General features: G+C 41.9%; 1 protein-coding gene across 1 annotated transcript in view; it reads left to right on the plus strand.

The window, feature by feature from the left end:
* The window catches only part of LOC307248118 (radixin), a 69315-nt gene that overhangs the window by 32041 nt on the left and 14553 nt on the right, over positions 1-22721 (plus strand). Inside the window, exons 5-9 of the mRNA XM_080024373.1 lie at positions 4211-4333; positions 12352-12503; positions 15109-15192; positions 15583-15729; positions 20581-20677. Of these exons, the coding sequence (XP_079880499.1) occupies positions 4211-4333; positions 12352-12503; positions 15109-15192; positions 15583-15729; positions 20581-20677 (603 nt within the window). The remainder of the gene's footprint in view (positions 1-4210; positions 4334-12351; positions 12504-15108; positions 15193-15582; positions 15730-20580; positions 20678-22721) is intronic.

The following is a 22721-nucleotide window of genomic DNA, read 5'->3' on the forward strand; positions in this document are numbered from 1 at the left end:
CACTTTAAATTTTAAAATACAGTTTTATTGCCGCTGTTACATTTTTTAAGTAATTATTTGTGGTCGACCAATATGGGTTTTTCAATGGCTGATGCCCATATTTAGAGATCGGGGTGGCTGATATACACCGACCAGCCACAACATTAAAACCACCTGCCTACTATTGTGTAGATCCCCCTCGTGCTGCCAAAACAGTTCTGACCTGGCTAACAATGTTTAGGTAGGTAGTACGTGTCAAAATCACACTGCCTCGGCCGGCTTGCCTTCTTCCCATAGTGCATCCAGGTAAACAACGCACACACACTTGGCCATCCACATGATGTAAAAGAAAACGCGATTCCTCAAACAAGGCCACCTGCTTCCATTGTTCATGGTCCAGTTCTCGCGCTCACTCATACAGTTGCTCATTGTAGGTGCTTTCGGCGGTGGACAGGGGTCAGTATGGGCACTCCAACCGGTCTGCAGTTAGGCAGCCCAATATACAGCAAGCTGCGATGCACTGTGTGTTCTGACACCTTTATATCATAGCCGGCATTAACTCATTCAGCAATTTGAGCTACAGTAGCTCTTCTGTGGGATTGGACCAGACGGGCTAGACTGCGCTCCCCATGCTCATCAATGAGCCTTGGGCTCCTATGACCCTGTCGTTGGTTCTCCGATTGTCCTTCCTTGTACCTTGTAATTATGAATGAAAAAATAAATAATGAATGGTGTCATATTAAAGTCTTGTCGGGAAGTAGTCTCCTTTACAGAATTGCAGGATTTATAATTCACAAGTAAAGTATTCACACAAAAACATTCTGTTTTTACAAAATTAAGCCCCATAACAACGGAAAACAACAGGGAGACAGTGTGGCGCGGCGCGGGGCAGTCGGGACACACAGGGTTTTTGTTTGTAACGGGATGGAATGGGACTGTCCCTTAACTCTGTGTTACAAAGATTTGTTTCATACAAGTTAGGAGACACGCACAAAAGAAAATGGAAAATAAAAACACAGCGCTGCAATGTGCATGGCGGTTTTCCTGTCTGGAGGAGAGAAAAAAAACGTGTGTTTTGCAAACAGAATTACTGCTGTTTTCTTACAAAGCCAGTCAGGGAGGCTCAGCACTTGCCATCTTTAATGAGCTAACAGCGAATTAGATGAGTGAAGACAGCGAGTGAGTAAGAGGAGGCGGGGCTATGTGGGCACTGCAGTTACACGGGGACGATAGAAAATGTGTTTGGGACAAACAGAGATCGTCCCCGAGATCTTTGGGACGAAAAGGGATTTTTGTAAGTATGAAAAACTTAAAAAAAAAAATAAAAAATAAACGCTTAGCAAATGACAAACTGAACTTATCGCTGACTACAACAGAGCACGTTTTCTCATGCTGTTACCATGGTTACCATCACTGGCTCAGCACGAGACCTACGAAATGTATAAAGATTCTGAAATGTTCCCGTAGGAGCAGTGCATCTATCCCCTCAGTCACATACGGCTTGCTGGCAGGACCTCGCAAATATGTTGTGCTGGTCACAGCTAACTGAGCTAAACACATAGGACTGAGAGTTTCTGTTGCGCTGGTAACCGCTAACAGAGCTAAACACACAGCAGGTCAGAGTTTCTGTTCAGAGGAACGTAACGTTAAACAGTGAACTGCAATGTATGTGACAACACATCAGGTTTACTGTAATAATGTCAAGGTTTCTAAAATGATTTACAGTCCAGGACTGCTTGTTTATTGTAACATCCAAAACTCTGCAATCCCTGCTCATTCTCTTTTATGTACTTAAATACCCGGACTCTAGGACCGCACCTTGACCCTCAAGGTGGTCCTCTGATTGCTTAACTACAAATAGCATTGCCATACTGAAAATAAACATTAACTTCATACAACATTTACAGTAAATATACGTACTAAAGTACATCAGCCAGTACAGTTTGGACGTAATAGTACTTTGAGGTTGGAGTTACAGACACTTTACATCAGTGTTTATGTTACATTTTACCAAACTTCTCTCGGAGATAAAAGTAAACAGATACATTTATTCCAGTTCTGTTCTGAAGTACACTGCTGAGGTACTTGGACTTGGATAACAAAGTGTTTGCAGCTGTTATTGATTACAAAATCACTGGATGCAAAGCAATGTGGTGTGAAAGGATGTGAACTAAGCATTACACTATTGTGGTACTCAAAATATTTTCACAAGGTTGGCAGGTCTGATAATATTTTTAGTTTTAGTGCAGGATAACAACAAAGCAGTATACATTTATGAATCTATAATACAATTGGACATACTGAGGTGATACATTACAAAATTACACACAAACGGGACACATGCACCGAATTCCATGTAGCATGCTCTCACTGTGTTTTAGAAGGCTCCCTTTGAAACTGTGCCACTGTATGACGTGTGAAAGAGATTTCACTTGGGGAAGAAAAGACTGAAAAGGATAACGGGATGCTGACACAGTTGGACGACTTTCCATGAATGCCTTCAACCCTCATACTGCCGAGCTGTACTATCTCTGCATCCTACTGCACTATGTGCCTGGGCCAACTGCTTCCAGGACCTCCAACCTGTTGGCGATAGGGTCATGGAGACCTATCTGGCAGCCTGCATCGTGCATGGCATTGTTGATAATCACCACCTGGTCAATTCCATTATGCAGGAGGCTGCAAACGTCACATTTGGCCCACCAGTGCGTGAGGTATTTGCCAACGTTCATGTTCGTTTTCAGAGGGGAACACTTGCAGTTCTGGGAAAGACACAAGTGTGAGCTGTGCTAGGACTTCAGCCCAAGTTCGAGTGAGCCAGATGAAGTAATTGTGAGTAAAGGGCTGCTTGAGCTGAAGAACCACGTTGAGAGGCATGGCTTTACGCTGAGAAAGAACTTTGGCCTCCCTGAGCCTGATCCAGTTCATATCCAGCCTCATCCAGCATGAGAGCACAACATCAGGCTCACATCACTAATACAGAGGACCTTCTCAATGACGAGCAACGTGTAGTTGTCAAGACAGTGAACAGTGTGGAACAGGGATTTGGCAAGATGATTGCAGTTGATGCAAGTGCTGTGACTGGGAAGACATTCATATTGTCCCACATCCTCAGCAAAGTCCGAGCACAAAGCAAGGTAGCCCTTGCAACAGCTGCAAGTGGCATTGCGGCTACCCTCCCGCCTAAAGACAGTTTCATACAGTTTCTGTGAGAAAAATTGGTGCCCATCAACGTGTCCTGAAAGATTTTAATTTCCCAGACAAATGGGAGAGATTCTGGCCAAAGATTATGTGTGTTGATTGTGCTTAAAAACAACTGATAAGCAGGCTTTATAGAGAATGACATCATCAAGGCATGTAGATTTATAATATTTTTTATTGAATATTAAAAATAAAATAAGTCCCTTCAGTTAACATTTTAAAAATAAATAAATATTAGGAATGTTACTACTTGAATTCAAATAATTTCTGTTCATGAACAATAAGTAACAAGCGCAGTCGCTTTTATTAACATTTCACTAAAATACAATACAAAAACAATACATTTGGCAAGTAGGTCTAAATAAATAATAAAGTTTGTGGTATTGTCTGTCTTCGTTGGGACTTCCCGTCGACATATTTTACACAATGAATATTTACCGTCTGCTTTGGGTTGTAACTTAAATATATAAAAAAAACCGTCAAACTATGGATGTTTGTGTTCCAACTGCAATCTCACTATTTTGCTAACTAAAATATGCTGCGGTAGTCTGTATGTGCAGCTGTCATATAACATGATGAGCGTGATCTGATCATGCTTATTATTTGTCAATGACGTACAGTGGATGTACCGGAAAAGGCCAGAATCAGCAGGTCAGACTTGAAAAAATGAATAAATAAATTGGAATCGGCCAAGAAAATTGCAATCGGTTCATCTCTAACTAACTTTAAGAGTAACTTTACGCGATGATGCATTTTAAGGGGTATGTCCTAAAGAGATTAATTTGTATACTGTATAAAGTAAGTCGCAGTAGCTCGCATATGATGGGATTAGCCTTGTTACAAGACAGCTAGGGTGTGAGTCATTTATTTGCAATAACTCAATTGCTACAGACAATTTACTACAGACAATTTACTGTTACACAATTGTTGTACTCAAAATATTTTGCCAAGGTTGGCAGCTCTCAAATCCTTTTCATGACTCATTTCTTTATGATTTTTGGTTCATTGTCGTTGCCTTTTGTCTGTGCAGGTGACACAGCAGGACGTTAAGAAGGAAAACCCCCTGCAGTTCAAGTTCCGAGCAAAGTTTTTCCCCGAAGACGTCTCGGAGGAGCTCATCCAGGAGATCACTCAGAGGCTCTTCTTTCTGCAGGTAACCAAGGCCCACACACTCTCATGGCATGCACTGATGACATCATCAAAAGAAAGCAAAGTACTTTGTGAATAGATCTAAGAAGTTGGTTTGGCTTCAGAGAAGAGTCAACAGCGGTTGACACAGATGATCCGTTTTTCGCTGGCGGTTGGCAAAATTTCTGCTTCAACTTGGAAACTGTTTCAGAAATGAATGAACAGGAAGCCAATAGGGAGACAAATATACAGTAGGTCAAAAAGGTCAAAAGTTTGAAACGCCTGCATTGAACGCAGACAGACAGGTACAATTAGGTGACAGTCCCCATTAATATTGCCTCTTGAGAAATCACTTTGGAAATGCAAGACTGATGTCATATTTGATGAGGCAACTAACAAGGTCGATGGGTTTTACTTTAAAATAGTCTAAAAATATGAACTCCTCTAAACCCACCAATATTTAAAAATGTCCTCTTATTTTGGCGTACCCAAATTTAAAATCTTATAACAGAAGAATTGTACATCCGTATTAACCATATCAGAGCAAGTGAGTTTTCAGTTTTTTGTGTCAGTGGTTTCCCAAACTGTAATATAGACGCAGGAAAACATTATGGAGCATTTTGATGACTATAAAAACTTTTTCCATCACTCAAAACATTGTGGCTCATCATTTTGCTCAGACAACAGATATTAATTTGATGGGTGGCCGGAGGGGTCTCCAAACGTCTCATCTGATATAAGGACTAATCACTACAGCACATTAATACCTATATGAAATGAATACCTAAACAGAAATGTGAAAAATGAATTTTTTTTTTTTTTTTCTTTTCAACAAAGGTGCACCAAGGCAAAAATATATACAATGTGCATAGAAAAAAGGGAGGGGCGGGGTAACTATGTACAGTAAAAAAAAAAAAAAGGGAAATTGCTGCTGCCTGCCTAAGATTGCATAAAAAGTTAGTACATTTACATTTACATTTAGTCATTTAGCAGACGCTTTTATCCAAAGCGACTTACAATTGTTCAAACACCGACGGACGCAGCCATCAGGAGCAATGAGGGGTTAATTGTCTTGCTCCAGGACACTACAGCATGCTAGCAGGAGGAGCCTGGGATCGAACCAGCGACCTTTAGATCACTAGACCACCAGCTCTACCGCCTGAGCCACCATCCCCATAGTACCTGGTACAGGTCAGTTATGGTTTTCAGCAACCCAGAGCCTCTACATTCCATGCTCTGTGTGCCATTCATTGAAAATATCCCTTGTTGCCACAAAGCACAATGGCACATCACATGACCCACAGAAATCAGGTGTTTCCTGGTTGCAGAGCCTGCACTTCCTTCTGCCTGCAGTGGCTGCTTTGCCTTGAGTCTTGCCTTTGCCTTGAGTCTGCCTTGACTATCAAGTCCCTCGATAAAAAGAACTTGGGCTTGTGGGAAGCTGCAGGGTCAGAGGGTGCAGTTTATCCATGCCTCAAATGATGTTGACTGGTAGCCAAGGTCTGCAAGCTTCTCAACAAGGGCCTGCCGGAACACCTTCTGGGACATTGCAGGATCCTCAACACTTTGTTGGGGGAGGATGTGGGCATTCAGCACGGCAATATCCACAAAGTGGAATAAAATTGTCCGGTACCACTTCGGGGTCTTGTGGATGACACTGTAATACCCAATGAGGGCATCAGACAGGTCACCATCCCCTATGTGCTGGTTGTAGTCCTCTCCATTTGAGAGTATCAGTGTTAAAGTCCTTGTAAATGGTGGAGCACATGGACACCACGTCTCGTCTGTCCATCCACTCCACAAACAGCATGCAATCGACTCACGAACAGTTTGGATGAACAGTACCCCAAGCTCCAATCTTCTTCGTCAGAAGGTCACCCAAAAAGGTGAGAACTGGTGTAGACGTTGTCAACGTAGAGAAAGGTACCCTGTGCCCAGACGCTTAGTCCATGAGTGCCATCACTGAGTCATAATTGAGCCCCTTCCCAAAGTCAGAGGATTTGCCTCATAAACGAAAAAGTTCCATATGTCGCCACACTTTGAATCAGCCAGTATAAACAGCTTGTACCCCCCACTTGGTAGGCTTGTTCGCATGTACTGCTTGATTGATATCCTTGCCTTTGATGCCACCATAAATCAAGATGTGCTGATGGGCTTGGAAGTGCAACTTGCATGCATCTACCCTGTCCTTTATCTTGCATGGGGCTTTATCTTTCCAAGACTTATATGGAGAGCTCCGCAAAATGGCAAGGAATTTGTTCCTTGACAAGACAGAGGGTGGGAATTAGAGACCGTAGAGCCAAAATCCTCTCAGTAGTCCACCAGTGCAGAGCACTTCACCAAGCCATTTAAATAACCATGGCAATGAAGGAGAACATGTCCAAGATGGTGATACATTCTTCCCCTCTTGTCTCTAGGCCTGTCTTGATAACTGCTTTTGTTGGACGATATATTGTCCCAGAAATAATTGTGATAAAAAAATGTTAATAATAAATAAATGTTATTTATTATTATTATATACCGTATATGTGACTCACCACAGCAAATGCCACCATCTCGCGCATTTCTAAAATCTCTCAACGTATTTTCAAAACTGAGTTTGATTTATAAATAGTAGAAAAATGTTAAGCTGTGGAGTTAAATATTCCCGTAAGATTACATCGAAAACACAGGTCACTTAATGAACAGCACTGAACAACGCCGATCGATGGTTTCCTTTAAAGCGACCATCCAGGTGAAGATCATTCCTCCATATTCCATGTGATATGAAGTCACAATGCGAAACCGTTTTGATAGGATTCAACCTTTAAATCGTACTACTTTTACACATGGAGCCATTGTTGTCAAATGGCGAAGAAGACGAACCCTTCGCGTCACGCACCTACAGTGGGGAGAACAAGTATTTGATACACTACCGATTTTGCAGGTTTTCCCACTTACAAAGCATGTAGAGGTCTGTCATTTTTATCATAGGTACACTTCAACTGTGAGAGACTGAATCCAAAAATAATCCAGAAAATCACATTGTATGATCTTTAAGTAATTAATTTGCATTTTATTGCATGAAATAAGTATTTGATACATCAGAAAACCTAATATTAACCTAATATTTGGTACAGAAACCTTTGTTTGCAATTACAGAGATCAGACGTTTCCTGTAGTTCTGAACCAGGTTTGCACACACTGCAGCAGGAACTTTGGCACACTTCCTCCATACAGATCTTCTCCAGATCCTTCAGGTTTCGGGCTGTCGCTGGGCAACACAGACTTTCAGCTCCCTCCAAAGATTTTCTATTGGGTTCAGGTCTGGAGACTGGCTAGGCCACTCCAGGCCCTTGAGATGCTTCTTACGGAGCCACTCCTTCGTTGCCCTGGCTGTGTGTTTCGGGTCGTTGTCATGCTGGAAGACCCAGTCACGCCCCATCTTCAATGCTGTTATTCAGGGAAGAAGGTTGTTGGCCAAGATCTCGCGATACATGGTCCCATCCATCCTCCCCTCAATACGGTGCAGTCGTCCTGTCCCCTTTGCAGAAAAGGGGACAGGACGCAGAAAAGCATCCCCAAAGAATTATGTCCACCTCCATGCTTCACGGTTGTGATGGTGTTCTTAGGGTTGTACTCATCTTCTTCTTCCTCCAAACATGGCGAGTGGAGTTTAAACCAAAAAGCTCTATTTCTCATCAGACCACATGACCTTCTCCCATTCCTCCACTGGATCATCCGGATGGTCATTGGCAAACTTCAGTTGGGCCTGGACATGCGCTGGCTTGAGCAGAGGGACCCTGCATGCACTGCAGGATTTTAGTCCATGACGGCGTAGTGTGTTACTTTTGGTTTTCTTTGATACTGTGGTCCCAGCTCCCTTCAGGTCATTGTCCAGGTCCTGCCGTGTAGTTCTGGGCTGATCCCTCACCTTTCTTATTATCATTGAGGCTCCACGAGGTGAGATCTTGCGTGAAACCCCAGACCGAGGGAGATTCACTGTCATCTTGAACTTCTTCCATTTTCCAATAATTACGCAAACAGTTGTTGCCTTTTCACCAAGCCCATCCCAGCCTTGCAGGTCTACAATTTTATCCCTGATGTCCTTAGACAGCTATCTAGTCTTGCCCATTGTGGAGAAGTTGGAGTCTGATTGATTGAGTGTGGACAGGTGTTTTTTATACAGGTAACAAGTTCAAAGAGGTACAGTTAATACAGGTAATGAGTAGAGAATGGAAGGGCTTCTTAAAGAAAAACGAACAGGTCTGTGAGAGCTGGAATTATTACTGGTTGGTAGGTGATCAAATACTTATTTCATGCGATAAAATGCAAATTTATTATTTAAAAATCATACAATGTGATTTTCTGGATTTTTGTTTTAGATTCCATCTTTTACAGTTGAACTGTACCTATGATAAAAATGACAGACCTCGACATGCTTTGTAAGTAGGAAAACCTGCAAAATCGGCAGTGTATCAAATACTTGTTCTCCCCACTATGTGCCACTTCAGTAAACAGACTGTTAAAGCGCAGCATGGGGGTGTTTCGCGCTCACTTGTCTGTGAAAACTTTCTTCTCCGTATCGCTATGGATTACGCGAAGCGGGTGGCAGAAGCTCTAAATCATATTTCGGACCTTAATCTGACCAGTGCGATAGATCCAAGTCAGTGTTAGCAGCGCGTACTGGACTTCATTTTCAGCGATGATAGTCAGTTCTCCGCCAGCGACGCGCAGAACAACAGTGCTGCTGAATCTGATATTACTCCTGACTTGGAGAACATTTCAAACAGCGGATTTCAAACTTAATGTGACGATGAAATGGAATATTTTCAAGAACTACCGGAGGAGACAGACGATACGCCCGTTGTTATTACAACGGTAGAAGTTGATGATGTGATGGAGTCCATTGAGGTTGGTGACAGATTTTCAGATTTCAGATTTTCTGAGACTCATAATATTGATAGACTCTACATTTTGTTGTGTTGTCCGTACTTTTAAACTCCAAAATAATTCCACTTTTATAAAAAATTTATATTCTTACTGTTTAATAAAAGCTTTTTTAAAAACAAAATTAGTTGTGTTGTCGAGCTGTTTTGTGATTGGCCCATTCAGCAGTATGTTAATTAGCCATGAGGCTTTGTTTGTCTGCCAACCCTACTTGTATTCTGGGAGATGGCTGAATGAACCTGGTGTGGGTAAAATTTTGGAGGTGATTATCTCAGAATCACAGTTTGCCACACCTTTGTCATTAACAAGTCATAGCTTGAAAAATATTTGCTTGATTTGCACAAGTGACACCTTTTTTTGCCACTGATATAACGATAATCTATAATGACATGATAATGCAAGTACACCCTTTCAAATAGCAATTAACTTTTAATTCTCAAGAATATTCAGACATAATATAAGTAATGTAAAAAAATATCCTAAATAAAATAAAACCACGCAAATAAAGTGTGTGTGTGTGTGTGTGTGTGTGTGTGTGTGTGTGTGTGTGTGTGTGTGTGTGTGTGTGTGTGTGTGTGTGTGTGTGTGTGTGTGTGTGTGTGTGTGTGTGTGTGTGTGTGCGCGCCCCGCCTACGATGAAACTCTTGACACAGAGCAGATGAAAGGACAGAAGCAGCGCGACAGTGGTTCTTTCTGTTCATTCAGCTCAGTTACATTAATTTGAAAAAATACGTTTGTCTCAGATTTTTTTTAACCTTAATACAGATTTGTAGATTTTAGTATTTATCAATAATTTTCCATTTGTATTAATTGCATTATATGTATTTGTGAATTGTGACACATAATTCCTTCCATAACGTGTTTTGGAAATGAAATGTTTTTTGAAATGTACGACATTTCGGCTAGATTACGTCATTAAGCTGCTGCTTTTGTTCAAAGCCATTTCCATTTTTCCAGAAGTTCAAATATAAGTAGAGTAGATATGGATATAAAAAAAAAACAGATCGATGTTACGACCAGCAGAAATCAGCAAGTCGTTTTGATTGTATATTCGCATGCGACTTGAACGCAACATCTGTAGGAGTAACATTGGCTGAGAGTCCACCCTGGATTCTAGCATAGATAAAACCCAGCCAGGGACAATATTCGTGGTCACTGTGAAAACTCCAAAAAAATTACCTTGTTGAGGTACTGTTTCATTTTTGGCACGTTGATACTTGGAGTAGCGGCGTCGCTCCCAAGCGCTGTAAAAACAAACACGCATGTAGTTCTAGGTCGTGTCCATATATCATACGATAAGTCAATATAATTATTATCGCGACAGGCCTACTTGTCTCTGGGCCCCAGTTTCATTGGTATTTGTCACCAATGTCTGGAGCATATCAGTGGAAAAATATCTGGAAGAGTCCAAGCTGTCTCATGCGTGTGAAGACCAGTTCAGCAGGCTCAACTTCCACTTCAACCACATCATGCCATCGCTGTCACCCTATGAGGAGGGCACTAGGAGAAACTGATCCTCTGGTTGACCTGCTTCTCCCTGTAGCACCTCTGGTAGCATTGAAATGTCCAGCAGTGGGGGTGGTGGAAGCAGCATACCCTGATCCAGTGGGGGTTGTGGACCACCCACCAGGAGGGAGGCAATGGTGGCTGCAGAAGTGCAGAGCCACTCCTTCCGTCTATTGGGGTCAGCAGGGGAGGGAGTTGGTCGCTTGGCCTGATAAGTGGCAGGCTCCTGATCAATATTGGAATCCTCGGTTGACCTTCAAAACACGATGATACAGTTATTAGACAAATATCCCCAATTGATCATTCACAATCTTTTATCTTGTCACATGTGTACTATAATCCCATTATTGTTAAAAGTCCAGATCAATTTGTTTACCAGAATGATTTGAAAAACAGCATTTTGTCATTGAAATTTTAGCTGCACAAAAGCTATTCTACTATTCACTTCATTTGATACCCTTGTAAATATGTAGAAAGAAACTCTAACTAAAGGGGTTCAGGAGCTGCCTGGCCATGGCTTTGTTGATGGTATGGTGCACTCCGGTGTCATTGCAGCTGGTGGTGGTGCACTGCCGGCCGCTCACAGCACCGCTGTCAGCAACTCAGCACCGTCCTCACCCGACGCTACACCATTTATTTCGTTTAATCATTTAATAAGTAATAATACGTTTATTAAATCAGTCTGATTCTCCTCAACCGTATGTACCGTCACGTTCCCATGATCACGGCATTATGCCGGAAAGCCGGCATCTATCTAAAATCACACACAGGGGTGGCATTGTTCCACCTCCGTTTGGTTCAGTGTAAAGGAGCGAAGCCGTTTCAGAGACGGATCTTCTTTCTGTCAGTATTGCGGGATCTGTGTATAAAAGTGGTTATTGACTATGATGGGGGAGGGGGGGACTACAAGACATTCAAGAGGTGACAAGGCTGGGTTGTTTGTGTAATCATCGTTCTGGGAGGGAGTTGGGTCCTTGGCCTGATGAGTGACAGGCTCCTGAGGGGAGGGGAGGGGAGGATGTCTGCCTGCATCACAACAAACACAAACACTACTCCACTGTAGTTATACACATTCAGTGGAATATACCACCAATGAACACTAAATGAACACAAAACTACAAAAGAAACTCAACAATACTAAAGAGGCAAGACAAAGGGAATACAACTTATTAAGGATTGGTCACATTATCAGACTTCTAGACCGATTTGAAGGTAGGGAGTCACCATCTGCTTTGATTGAACTCACTGCATTGGGATAGATTATAATTTAACACTCATTGTTCGAGTGAGTGAGTTAGAGTAACCAATCGATACTTATGTGGCATACTCATGTTATGTAACGTTTCACCATGAAACCTACCCATTAACACAGAATTAGGTCATCTGGGCCGCACAATGTGAGATCTAAGACCCAATACCTTCCATAATATCCAAATAGATAAAGCTAAGAAACTGAAAATAAAAAGGGGAAAAAAATAAGAAAAAATAAAATGTAGTATATTGGCTTCTGAAATAGAACCCAGAACCTTTGTTTTGGCTTGGAGTCGACCTCTCCGACCACTAGGCTAACAAAAGTTAGAATGTCTTTTCTTTGTTTTTATTTTTTAGGTGAAGGAGGCCATCCTAAACGATGAGAACTATTGTCCCCCTGAAACAGCTGTGCTGCTGGCCTCCTACTCTGTCCAGGCCAAGTATGGCGACTACAGCAAAGAGGTCCACAAGCCGGGCTACTTGACCCACGACAGGCTGCTGCCCCAGAGGTACAAAGACCCAGAACACTTTGTTGTCCCATGTCACTGCATATGAGCATGACCTTCTCCCCTCGTGGCAACAGGAAGCAGACTTCTGATCAAGCGTCAGACACTCCTCTGTACTGGTCAGCACAAATCAATATAGATAAAGACATCCTGTAATTTTGTATACATACACTACTCACAAAAAGTTAGGGATATTGGGCTTTCGTGTGAAATTTCAGGATGAACCTAAAATGCACTATAACCTTTACAGGTGAACTTCATTTGACCTTCTCTTAACTTTGGAATCCACATGTCTAACTGTTCAATGTTTCAGTGATTTTTGCACAACTTGCTGTTCTCTAACAAGGAGCTGAACGGCAAAATTCACAACAGGTGTTTGATCCATGAATCGACTTTGAATCGAATTTCCTGGTTCAATTCGTTTTTATTGGTATTGGTATTTAAACAGTCCTCATCATCATGCTGTTCACATTTTGACATCATGAGACCAAGATGACACCTAACAATTGATCAACAGTACCTCGCCATTGCGAGGCTTCAAACAGGATGTTCTCGGAGGGAAGTGGCCACTGAGCTTAGAGTGTCACAGAGTTTCATCAGCAGGTTGCAACAGAGAGACTGGAAGCGTCACAGAAAGGCATAGACGTGGACGTCCTTTGGCCACATCCCACACTGATGACCGCTTCATTGTGAACAGTGCCCTGCGGAACCGGATGATGAATACCACTCAACTCCAGGCACATTTAAGGGAGGTGAGAGGCACCTAAGTGTCACGTCAGACCATTCGAAACCGTTGACATCAGCGTGGTTTGCGTGCTAGACGACCTGCAAGGGTACCTGACCACACCACCAGCCACAGGCATCATCGTCTTGCACGGGCCAGGGAGCATTTACGCTGAACGAGGGACCAGTGGCCTCAGTGCTGTTCTCTGATGAAAGTCAATTCACGTTGAGCAAAAATGATGGCCGCCAACGATGTTGGAGACGTCGAGGAGAGTGCTATGCATCAGCCACTGTTGTCAACAGACGGGCCTTTGGTGGTGGTGGTGTTACACTGTGGGCAGGTGTGTCTAGTTAATGCAGAACTGCCCTACACTTTGTGAATGGTACAGTGAAAAGGTCCTACTACCTGAATAACAACATTAATCCAGTCATTGTGCCCCTGCATGAACAACACAGGCCTCATTTCATCTTCATGGACGACAATGCTCCAGCTCATCGAGGTCGCATCATTAAGGAACGGCTGCTGGAGACTGGGGTACCTCAAATGGAGTGGCCTGCACTTTCTCCAGACCTGAATCTCATAGAAAGCCTATGGGATCAGCTGAGTCGCCGTGTAGAGGCTCGTAACTCTGTACCCCAGAACCTCATTGACCTGAGGGCCGCCCTTCATGAAGAGTGGGGTTCCAGGCCTCAGCAGACAATAAGTCGACTTGTGAACAGCATGAGACGTCGTTGTCAAGCTGTAATTGATGCTCAAGGGCACATGACAAGTTATTGAGACTGACATTTTTTTGTTGTGGTATACCCACCACTGTGTTTGGCTTTTGTTTCAATATATTGTTTGAGATGAGGAAATCCCCATTGCATGCTTCTACTTAAATGCCCTACTTTCATGATATAATATCACTGTAATGTGAACTTTTTACATTTTCCATAAATTTCACCCGAAAGCCAAATATCCCTAACTTTTTGTGAGTAGTGTATGTTTTTTTTAGAACGGTGTACACCAAAAATCAGAAGTAAAAGTTTCATTAAAGTAATCTGTGAGATTATTTTGTTAAATACCATATTATTTACTTTTTTTTCTTTTTAGCTGGCAATTTTGCGCAGGAACACAAAGATTGGGCATGCACAAGAAGTGCTTTCACTTATTGCCGTGGTGAATTAATAAGTTAGTAACTATAAATAAAAAAGTAATAAATAAATTAATAAGAAAGTATAGCTAATTGAGATCAATAATCTGTCGATATGGATGAACCATCACAAAAAAGAACAGCACCCCTAGATGGAAATATATCTCCACCACCTTATGTGACTAAGAAAACAAAAAACAGTAAATAAATCAGAAGGCGTAATTTCAAGAAAACAAGGTCTCAGAGTGAACCAGGAAAAACTCTCAAAACATTACAGTTTTTAATGGAATTCAGGGACTTCTGTACCCAACACAGGACACAACACAGATGGATTGTAATTTAATGAAGATACTTCCTACCTTGTGGCACTGATCACTCTTCAGTGCAAAACGCATGGCTGCACACTTTATTTTATTTTGTGTCTGTTATTTAAAAGTAAAAAAACATAGAGGCTTAATAGCTAACCAAGGACGGCTTACTGAAAAAGCCTATCCCTCCACTTCACAACACATACACTGATGCACACATGCTGTCAGTAGAGACATGTCTCGTACTCTGGAATGTTTGCTGATGTCCTGTGTCAGAAATGCTGCTATGTCGCTAAACATTCTTTCAGGTTAGTGTGTGTGTGTGTGTGTGTGTGTGTGTGTGTGTGTGTGTGTGTGTGTGTGTGTGTGTGTGTGTGTGTGTGTGTGTGTGTGTGTGTGTGTGTGTGTGTGTGTGTGTGTGTGTGTGTGTGTGTGTGTGTGCAGAGTCCTGGAGCAGCACAAGCTAACCAAGGAGCAGTGGGAGGACAGAATACAGACCTGGCACGAGGAACACAGAGGAATGCTCAGGTGTGTGTAATTCCTGTTATTGCATGCCATTGTGTAATGGTAAGGCAGAGCCAGGGGCATACAGGCTCATGTTTGTCTACTGTCGCCTTCATCCACATTCTCGTCAGAAAATAAAAGGAACATTTATTTGTGTAATCTTATATATATATATATATATATATATATATATATATATATATATATATATATATATATATATATATATATATATATAATTTATTTATTTTTTTGTTATTTTTTTGTTCTGTGAAACATTATAGGGAAAATCCATTTTTGATTTTGAACAAAAAAAATCTCCTGTGCTTTGGTTCTGCTTTGCTGTGATTCATGTGAACATGTGTTATGGCATTAACAAGATTCTGAACTTCCTCCTCCACCCCACCACTGCAGAGAGGACTCCATGATGGAGTACCTGAAGATTGCCCAGGACCTGGAGATGTACGGGGTGAACTACTTTGAGATCAAGAACAAGAAGGGCACAGAACTGTGGCTGGGCGTAGATGCCCTGGGTCTTAACATCTACGAGCACGAGGACAAGTATGGGGAACACAATTCACACATGACACAAAGGCTACGTTCACGCTACAGGCCTGAGTGGTCATTTCTGATTTCTGTTTGCTCTTTTTATTATTTGGCTGCTTACATTCAAATTCGCGTTTCAATATGGCCCGTATCTGACTCCAGTGTGAATTGCTCACTTGTGAAATGACCCATATGCATGTTCATTTTACATTACGTTCATGTGAATACAATACACAAGAACCTCAACAAAATACATGAAGTTGCAGCTTCTGGTTTAATAATACACAAATTTCATTAGTGTACAGAGGAGGCTGGATTATGACCACAAGTGATGTAAAAATCACATCAATTGTAATATGAGTTTATGTGAGGTTGCATTGCCACTCTCTGGATATGAATCTGATTTAGGATTTATGTGAAAGTGGCCCAGGTCACAAGATGAGATTCTATGTTATTTTTGCTATTCACATTGGTCCAAAAAACAGATCTGTGTCACATGAGTGGGGAAAAAAGTAGTATCTGAGCCACCTGTACCTGCAATGTGGATATGGATATACCCATATACGCATGCACAGAAAAGCCAAAGCGATTTTGCATTAATTCAGAGAACGCTAGATCTGCCAGCCATCTGAGCCTCAACACACTAACAGTGACTGCTTTGTTGCTTTCACGGCACCACTAAACAAAATAATTTGTTTTCAGAGGCCAAAAACTAGAATTTCACTGTGCTCATAGTGAGATTTTTGGTTCCATGGTACATGGGAAACATTTATTTATTTTAAATTTCTATCTGTCTGTCTTAAACTGTACTGTCAGCAGGCATTGCACATTGTACAACACAGTATTTATATGCCATTGCATCTAGAACACAGTCAATCTGAAAGTGGAGTTCAACTTCTCAACCTGCAATGCTTCTCTTAATAAATTCTTTAATCATCAAGAACTACTTGCAATAATTCTGTCCTGTGGACACCCTGTGGGATGACAAGAGCACAGTTTTTTTTGTTACACAAGACCGCCACCAATCCCCCTCTTTGGAGAACAATCTTACCATGTTTTGGTTTGTAAACAACTAATCACTTCTCCAAGAGGGGAGAATTACAACGATGAAACCAATACACATTGAAACAGACAATAACATGTACCTGGAAAAACAAACATAGAAACATCAGATGACAAAATGTATCGAGAAAACATAATTAAGTCCAGGAAAACTGGAACAGCGATTCGGCACGTGGCCTCTTCCTTTGATAGCTATGGCAGTAAAGGAAGGCGAAGGGTGGGTAGCGCCTCCAAGCAGTGGAAAAGGCGCCGCAGCTACCGAAGTCCTGCAGCTGTATAGACACTCCACGACCACAGGAAAGCTCAAAGCACAATGCCCTGCAGCCAAAGAAGACCCCTCAGCCCCCAGAGAAGCCAGGAGCCCTTGGAGCAACACCCTGCACGGTCCCTCGGAGCATAAACCGGTCCTAGAGAGCATGAGAGATTCTGTACCCCTGAAGGCGATGCCCACCAACGGGCCCGTACAAAGGCGAGGCCCGCCCTATGCAACCGGCTCGATGCCCCACCCGGCCACAAGCCCCGAGCGCGCTCCCATGTAGCTGAGTGCACATGGCACACTCTTTGTCCCGGGGGGGCATCGGAGCCCCGCCAGTGCATGCAGACAGCCAGATATGGGGCAGAGAACTCATGCAATGGGAGCAAGGCCGACAGCTGCCTCCCGTACCGCAACCCACACCTACTACTACGTCGAGTAGCCTCCAAGGGCCCTGGAGATTACCCTTATTTTGCAGTGTTCTACTGCTGGCTAGATGTGAAAAACATGGGAAATTATTTTCTTGGCCCAAAATGGGATTATAGCAGATTTATGTTCTTCAAGATGTTTTCTATCTCTGAACTTATTTCCAAAACTGAGTTTGATTTTAAAATATTTGATAAATATCATGTGTGTGTGTGTGTGTGTGTGTGTGTGTGTGTGTGTGTGTGTGTGTGTGTGTGTGTGTGTGTGTGTGTGTGTGTGTGTGTGTGTGTGTGTGTGTGTGTGTGTGTGTGTGTGTGTATGTGTATATATATGTATATATATATGTATATATATGTATATATATATGTATATATATATGTATATACACACACATACACTCCTCTTCCTCTCCCACAATCCCCTTCAGGTCATGATATCCAGCTTCCTACATCCCTTTCCTCTCTCCACCGCTGCCCTTCACCTTGGTTACCGCTTCTCATTCTTTCCTCTTCACCCCCTCCATTTCTCCTAACCTTTCCTCCATCTTCTTTATCTTCCATTGACACTCTTATGCCTACCATACATTAGAAGACTTTGAAAAGACTGAAGTCTGACACCCTCAAACATCTAAAGACAAGCATCGTTGCAAATAGCGCCCTATTTACAAACACTGTAGCTAATAGCCACACACAGTTAGAGTGACAGTAATAGCGTCTCTACAGATGCAGCAAAAAAGGCAGCAATTTGCGATAGTCTTCAGAGAGCTGGTGAAACTGAAGCCCATTTCTCAGTGGTGTCAGGCCCAGACTTTCCAGTTATCCATTATCTGTAAATAATATTTTGACATTATTATAATTCGTATTACTGTCACGGCATCTGTAGGTAGTGGAACGAGCAGCAGTCCGTGGTGGTTTTCAAAACTTTCTCCAAAAGCAGCTTGTTGAAGCTGTGAATAATTTATTGTACAAAAAAGGCGTTACAAACGTTGACAAAAACAGTTCCATAATTCCTGTTAAACTCAAAAGATATCGAAAAAAACAACTAAAAGTTATAGGGAATAGCTATAAAGTTGTCAAAACTGGCACTGAACCACACATCAAACCTGCAGAACCATGGACAGCTCAGCAGGCCGCAACCTTTCCCGTGTAGCTGGCCAGAACTTGGTAGCCTAAAATGTATAAAATCAACTGTCATTATTCCTAGATTGTAATATTTAGGGCTGCCCGCTGAAAGTCGACTAGTAGAATCATAAGTCGGATACCCATCAGTCTACTGAGATTCAGTTGTGGATAAAACAAATAGAAGCTAACAAAATGCACAGAGTTAACATTTCAATGTGGAATGATAAATAAGGGGAATCCATTGATCAAACAGTGTGGGGATGGTGCATGGAGGAAAGGGGAACGACTTGTAGATTTGTTAAGATTATTTTCTATGCATAACACATGGAGAGGGGTTGCGCACGGTTTCATTCCATACCGTTCCATACGTGCATGTTTCGTTCCATAAGGAGAAAATAAAATAAAGTAAAATAACCTAAAAAAAGAACACACTGTTTTGTCGTGCCACTGTCGAGCACCCCATTGCTGGCGCGTGCATTGTCAGTACATCGTAGGGAGACAGGTGCACAAAATTGGCCCTATGTTTTGGGACTCGGACGCAATTCATGGTGTTATTAATGGCCGCAATCCATTTCTTTGTGAATTCACCCAAGTTTTCAGTCAGACTATAAGATTTTGCAAAGACTGGGGATCTTGCAGGGTCACTATTTGCAAGACTACAATTAGATTCCTTTTAAGATTATTTCCCATTCTTCTCCTGGTGGAAATCTACAAGAAGAAAAACTATTGAACAATGGAGCAGAAACAGAAGCAGCTTTTGGCCATAGCTGCCCTTGTGTGGTTTGTTCTGAAAAACCAGCCAAACCATTTACATTATTTATATCATTATGTGATGATGATGATGATGATCATCATAATAGTAATAAATGGCTTCTTGCTTCAGGTTGAGTCTACTTTTTTTTTTTTTAAATAAGTTAATATATACATATTCTTAACATACATAACATTCTTAACATATTCTTAATATGTTTTTATTTAATTATTTTAAGTTTTGAGGTTTTAATATGTATGGAGTGTCAAGAAGCACAGACTGCGTCGTTCTTGCTCCTACCCGGAGTCCCCACCATGTTTACTCCTGTATCTACACGGTTTGCTGCTTCCTTTTTGGTACTGGAGAGAGTGCACCTATTGGTTGTTGACAATGTAAAAGTCATTGAACTTCACTATTTGCATTAGCCAAGACTAAAAAATTCAGCTAATTTTAAACATGTTCAGATTCTATTGTAAAGTCAAGATGAGAAAAAGACTGATTGACTGACTGATTTCAGGTGAAAGGCCTGCATTAAGCGCGCTCCCACCACAGTCAATCATTTGATTTATGATGGTCAGAAATTCTTGTGATCAGTTAACCCCATGTGATACGGGACTCTTGCAGTTTGGTTTTACACATTTTGAGTTTTAAGTCTCTAGCATTTGCTAGAATCCCAAGATGTCTGATCTCCTGTGATCACGGTCCTGCTATATCCTACCCTAAACCTTACCCTAACACCCTGTTCACTACTGGGGTGGAAAATAGGTATTTGAAATGATTGATGCTGTCTTTTAGAAGTGTTTTTATGTATCACGTTGTGTGGTAGGCTTGGTGCTATCCTGTTCATCTGTTTGTGCCTTCTCATACCCAAGACATCTGACATGAAATTGGCTCAACTCTGTAATTCCACTTTTTCTGTCCTAATTCCATCCTAATTCTAGAAAGTTTTTGAAACTTGCGGAGTGCAGCACACCCTGGCAACACTTTATTTCAATCACTTGGGTAGGGAACTGCTGTAGTTTCAACCCCTGCCTTTCATGTGTCTGCCATTTTAGCCTAGGACCTTTCGTTGTAGTCCTTGTGCCTGGATGTTGCTGACAAACCCCTGCCTATTACCACATGTACCTCTTGGGCGCCATCTGCCGGCCGTGTTTGGTGGACACACTCCAGAAGAAAATGACAAGTGAGACAAAGAAGTTTGAGCACTGCCACAAACATTAACTGCACATCGTTTCCATCTCTTCTCTTTTCAGGTTGACTCCAAAGATTGGCTTTCCCTGGAGTGAGATCAGAAATATTTCCTTCAATGATAAGAAATTTGTCATTAAACCCATTGACAAAAAGGCTCCAGTGAGTATCTGCTTGTGTACTTCTATTTACTACTTCTTTCTGCTTCTCATTTATCGTTTTTAATATTCATATATATTTACATTTTTAATGCTCAAATTTACAACTCACACGGCCTTTTACGCACACGGTCCTTGACGGAGAAGTTCCCACATGGAGAAACAATCTGAAAAACTTGTAAAGTCCCGTCAGAGGCGGGAGCATGAAGACGGAATGGGCAATGGGCGGAATATGCATTAGGGGACTGTTACGGATACGGTAGGGTGCTCTCCAGTACCGGTGCAGTTGGTGGCGGTGCACCGCAAATCTCCCGGAGCTCACAGCAGATTATTTTTACGTTTTAGAAAAACACTAACAACTGCCGATTATGTTGTTTTTTTGCGTGTGTGTTGGTGACTGTTGATAACCGCCAATTGCCCGATTATGAAATTACCGGCACAGCCCTACATTGACTGTTATTGAAATATGACCGATAAGGTTCAAATGTATCCGGTAAAATAAATTATTTTCGGACACTGGACCAAGTTTTAAGGTTTCAAACCCACTAAAAAAGGCGATTGACACCTTTCCCATTGGCAGACGAAATGCATTTTTTTTCTGGTGCAACGTCAATGTTCAATGTCTCGAACAAGTCAGAAAAGGGTCGTGTCATGGTGCCAGCGTGATTGGCAACAAAACAGTATGGGAGACAGCAACTTAAACAAATAACAACATAAAACTTAAAAACCTGGCAAAAAAGGTTTTTTGAGCTTTTTAAAACAATCGGATCGTTTATGAACGACCCAACATTACAGTAGAAGGTGTGTGCATCGGTCCTTTGCCAGTGGGGAGCAGAGGCCGGCTTGGGGCGATGCTGGAGTGGCTTGGAGCCCGGCAGGGAGCGTGGGGTTCTCTGCTGTGCTCCCCACAGTCAAAACATTTTATGGTCGCACATGCGGAAAAAATTCTGGTTTTGGAATGGAATGATAGACGGATATTCCTGTCTATTAATGTGCCAGCGTCTGGAACTTCAACACATGTCGCATCGCGCAGGTGAAGGGGCCAAAATGAACGGCTTACCCGGGTGTCCATTTCACATCAGAGCAGATCTGACATGAAGCCGATTAAAACCAGTGTATATTGCAGGGTCATTTGACCCGGGACTGACACCCAAGTCTTTTCTTTCCTACTGATGAAAAATGCCGAATGTTAGCGGGTGTTAGTGGCTTTTTGGTACAGTTGTAAAGGGCTATTCGCTAAAGCATTAATTTTCACAAAATTCACGACCTTGGTCTGAAAAGACAAACGTATAAATAATAACAGTAGTCTAGAGTGGGAGCCCAGCCTCCCTGTCAGGAGAGAGGTGATAACACAGGTGATAATTGCCTCCAGCTTTTACAAAATAAAGCATAAACCAACGGAGCCTGCAGTAAAGTTAAAGAGAACAATGGAGAGATGTGGGTGCATGGAGAAAAGTCGCAAAAGTCTAAAATAAAAGCACACCTTGTCTTTTTCTAATTGTCTCGCGCGGAGGGCTCTCTCTCCCCAGATAGATGTGTCTGCGCTCCCAGTGGGATGGAGCTGATTTTTTATGGAGCGGATGTTTACGTTTTTAGTTTCAGACAAGTAAGAAAATCTGAAATAAATCTTCAATAAAAACACACTGAGCGTCTCTCCACATGTCTCCTAGTTGCCAAGTTGCCATTTACTGAAACGCGAGCTCTGTCCTTCTCCCCCCGTTACGTCACATTCAATTTGCAGGCAATGTAAGAGTTTTAGGTGGCTGTGGCTAATTGCATTACCAAAGATAAGTAAAAACAAATACATTTCTTAAATCAATTTACTACATTATTATAGTTACTATGTATATATATATATTATAGTTATTATATTAATATTCCCCACACATTAATTCACAGAGTATGCCAACCTACAAGGTGCCCTTTGAATGCAGTTCAATGTGGAAAACGCTTAATGCCGAGTTCAGATTACAAGTTTTTGGACATAGCCGAGCAAAGCCCCAGATTTAAGGCAAATCATAGCACGCTCTTGTGAGTGTGTGGTGTGA

This window comes from Zeus faber, assembly GCF_960531495.2.
Source record: "Zeus faber genome assembly, chromosome: 2".
Classification (NCBI taxonomy): Eukaryota; Metazoa; Chordata; class Actinopteri; order Zeiformes; family Zeidae; genus Zeus; species Zeus faber.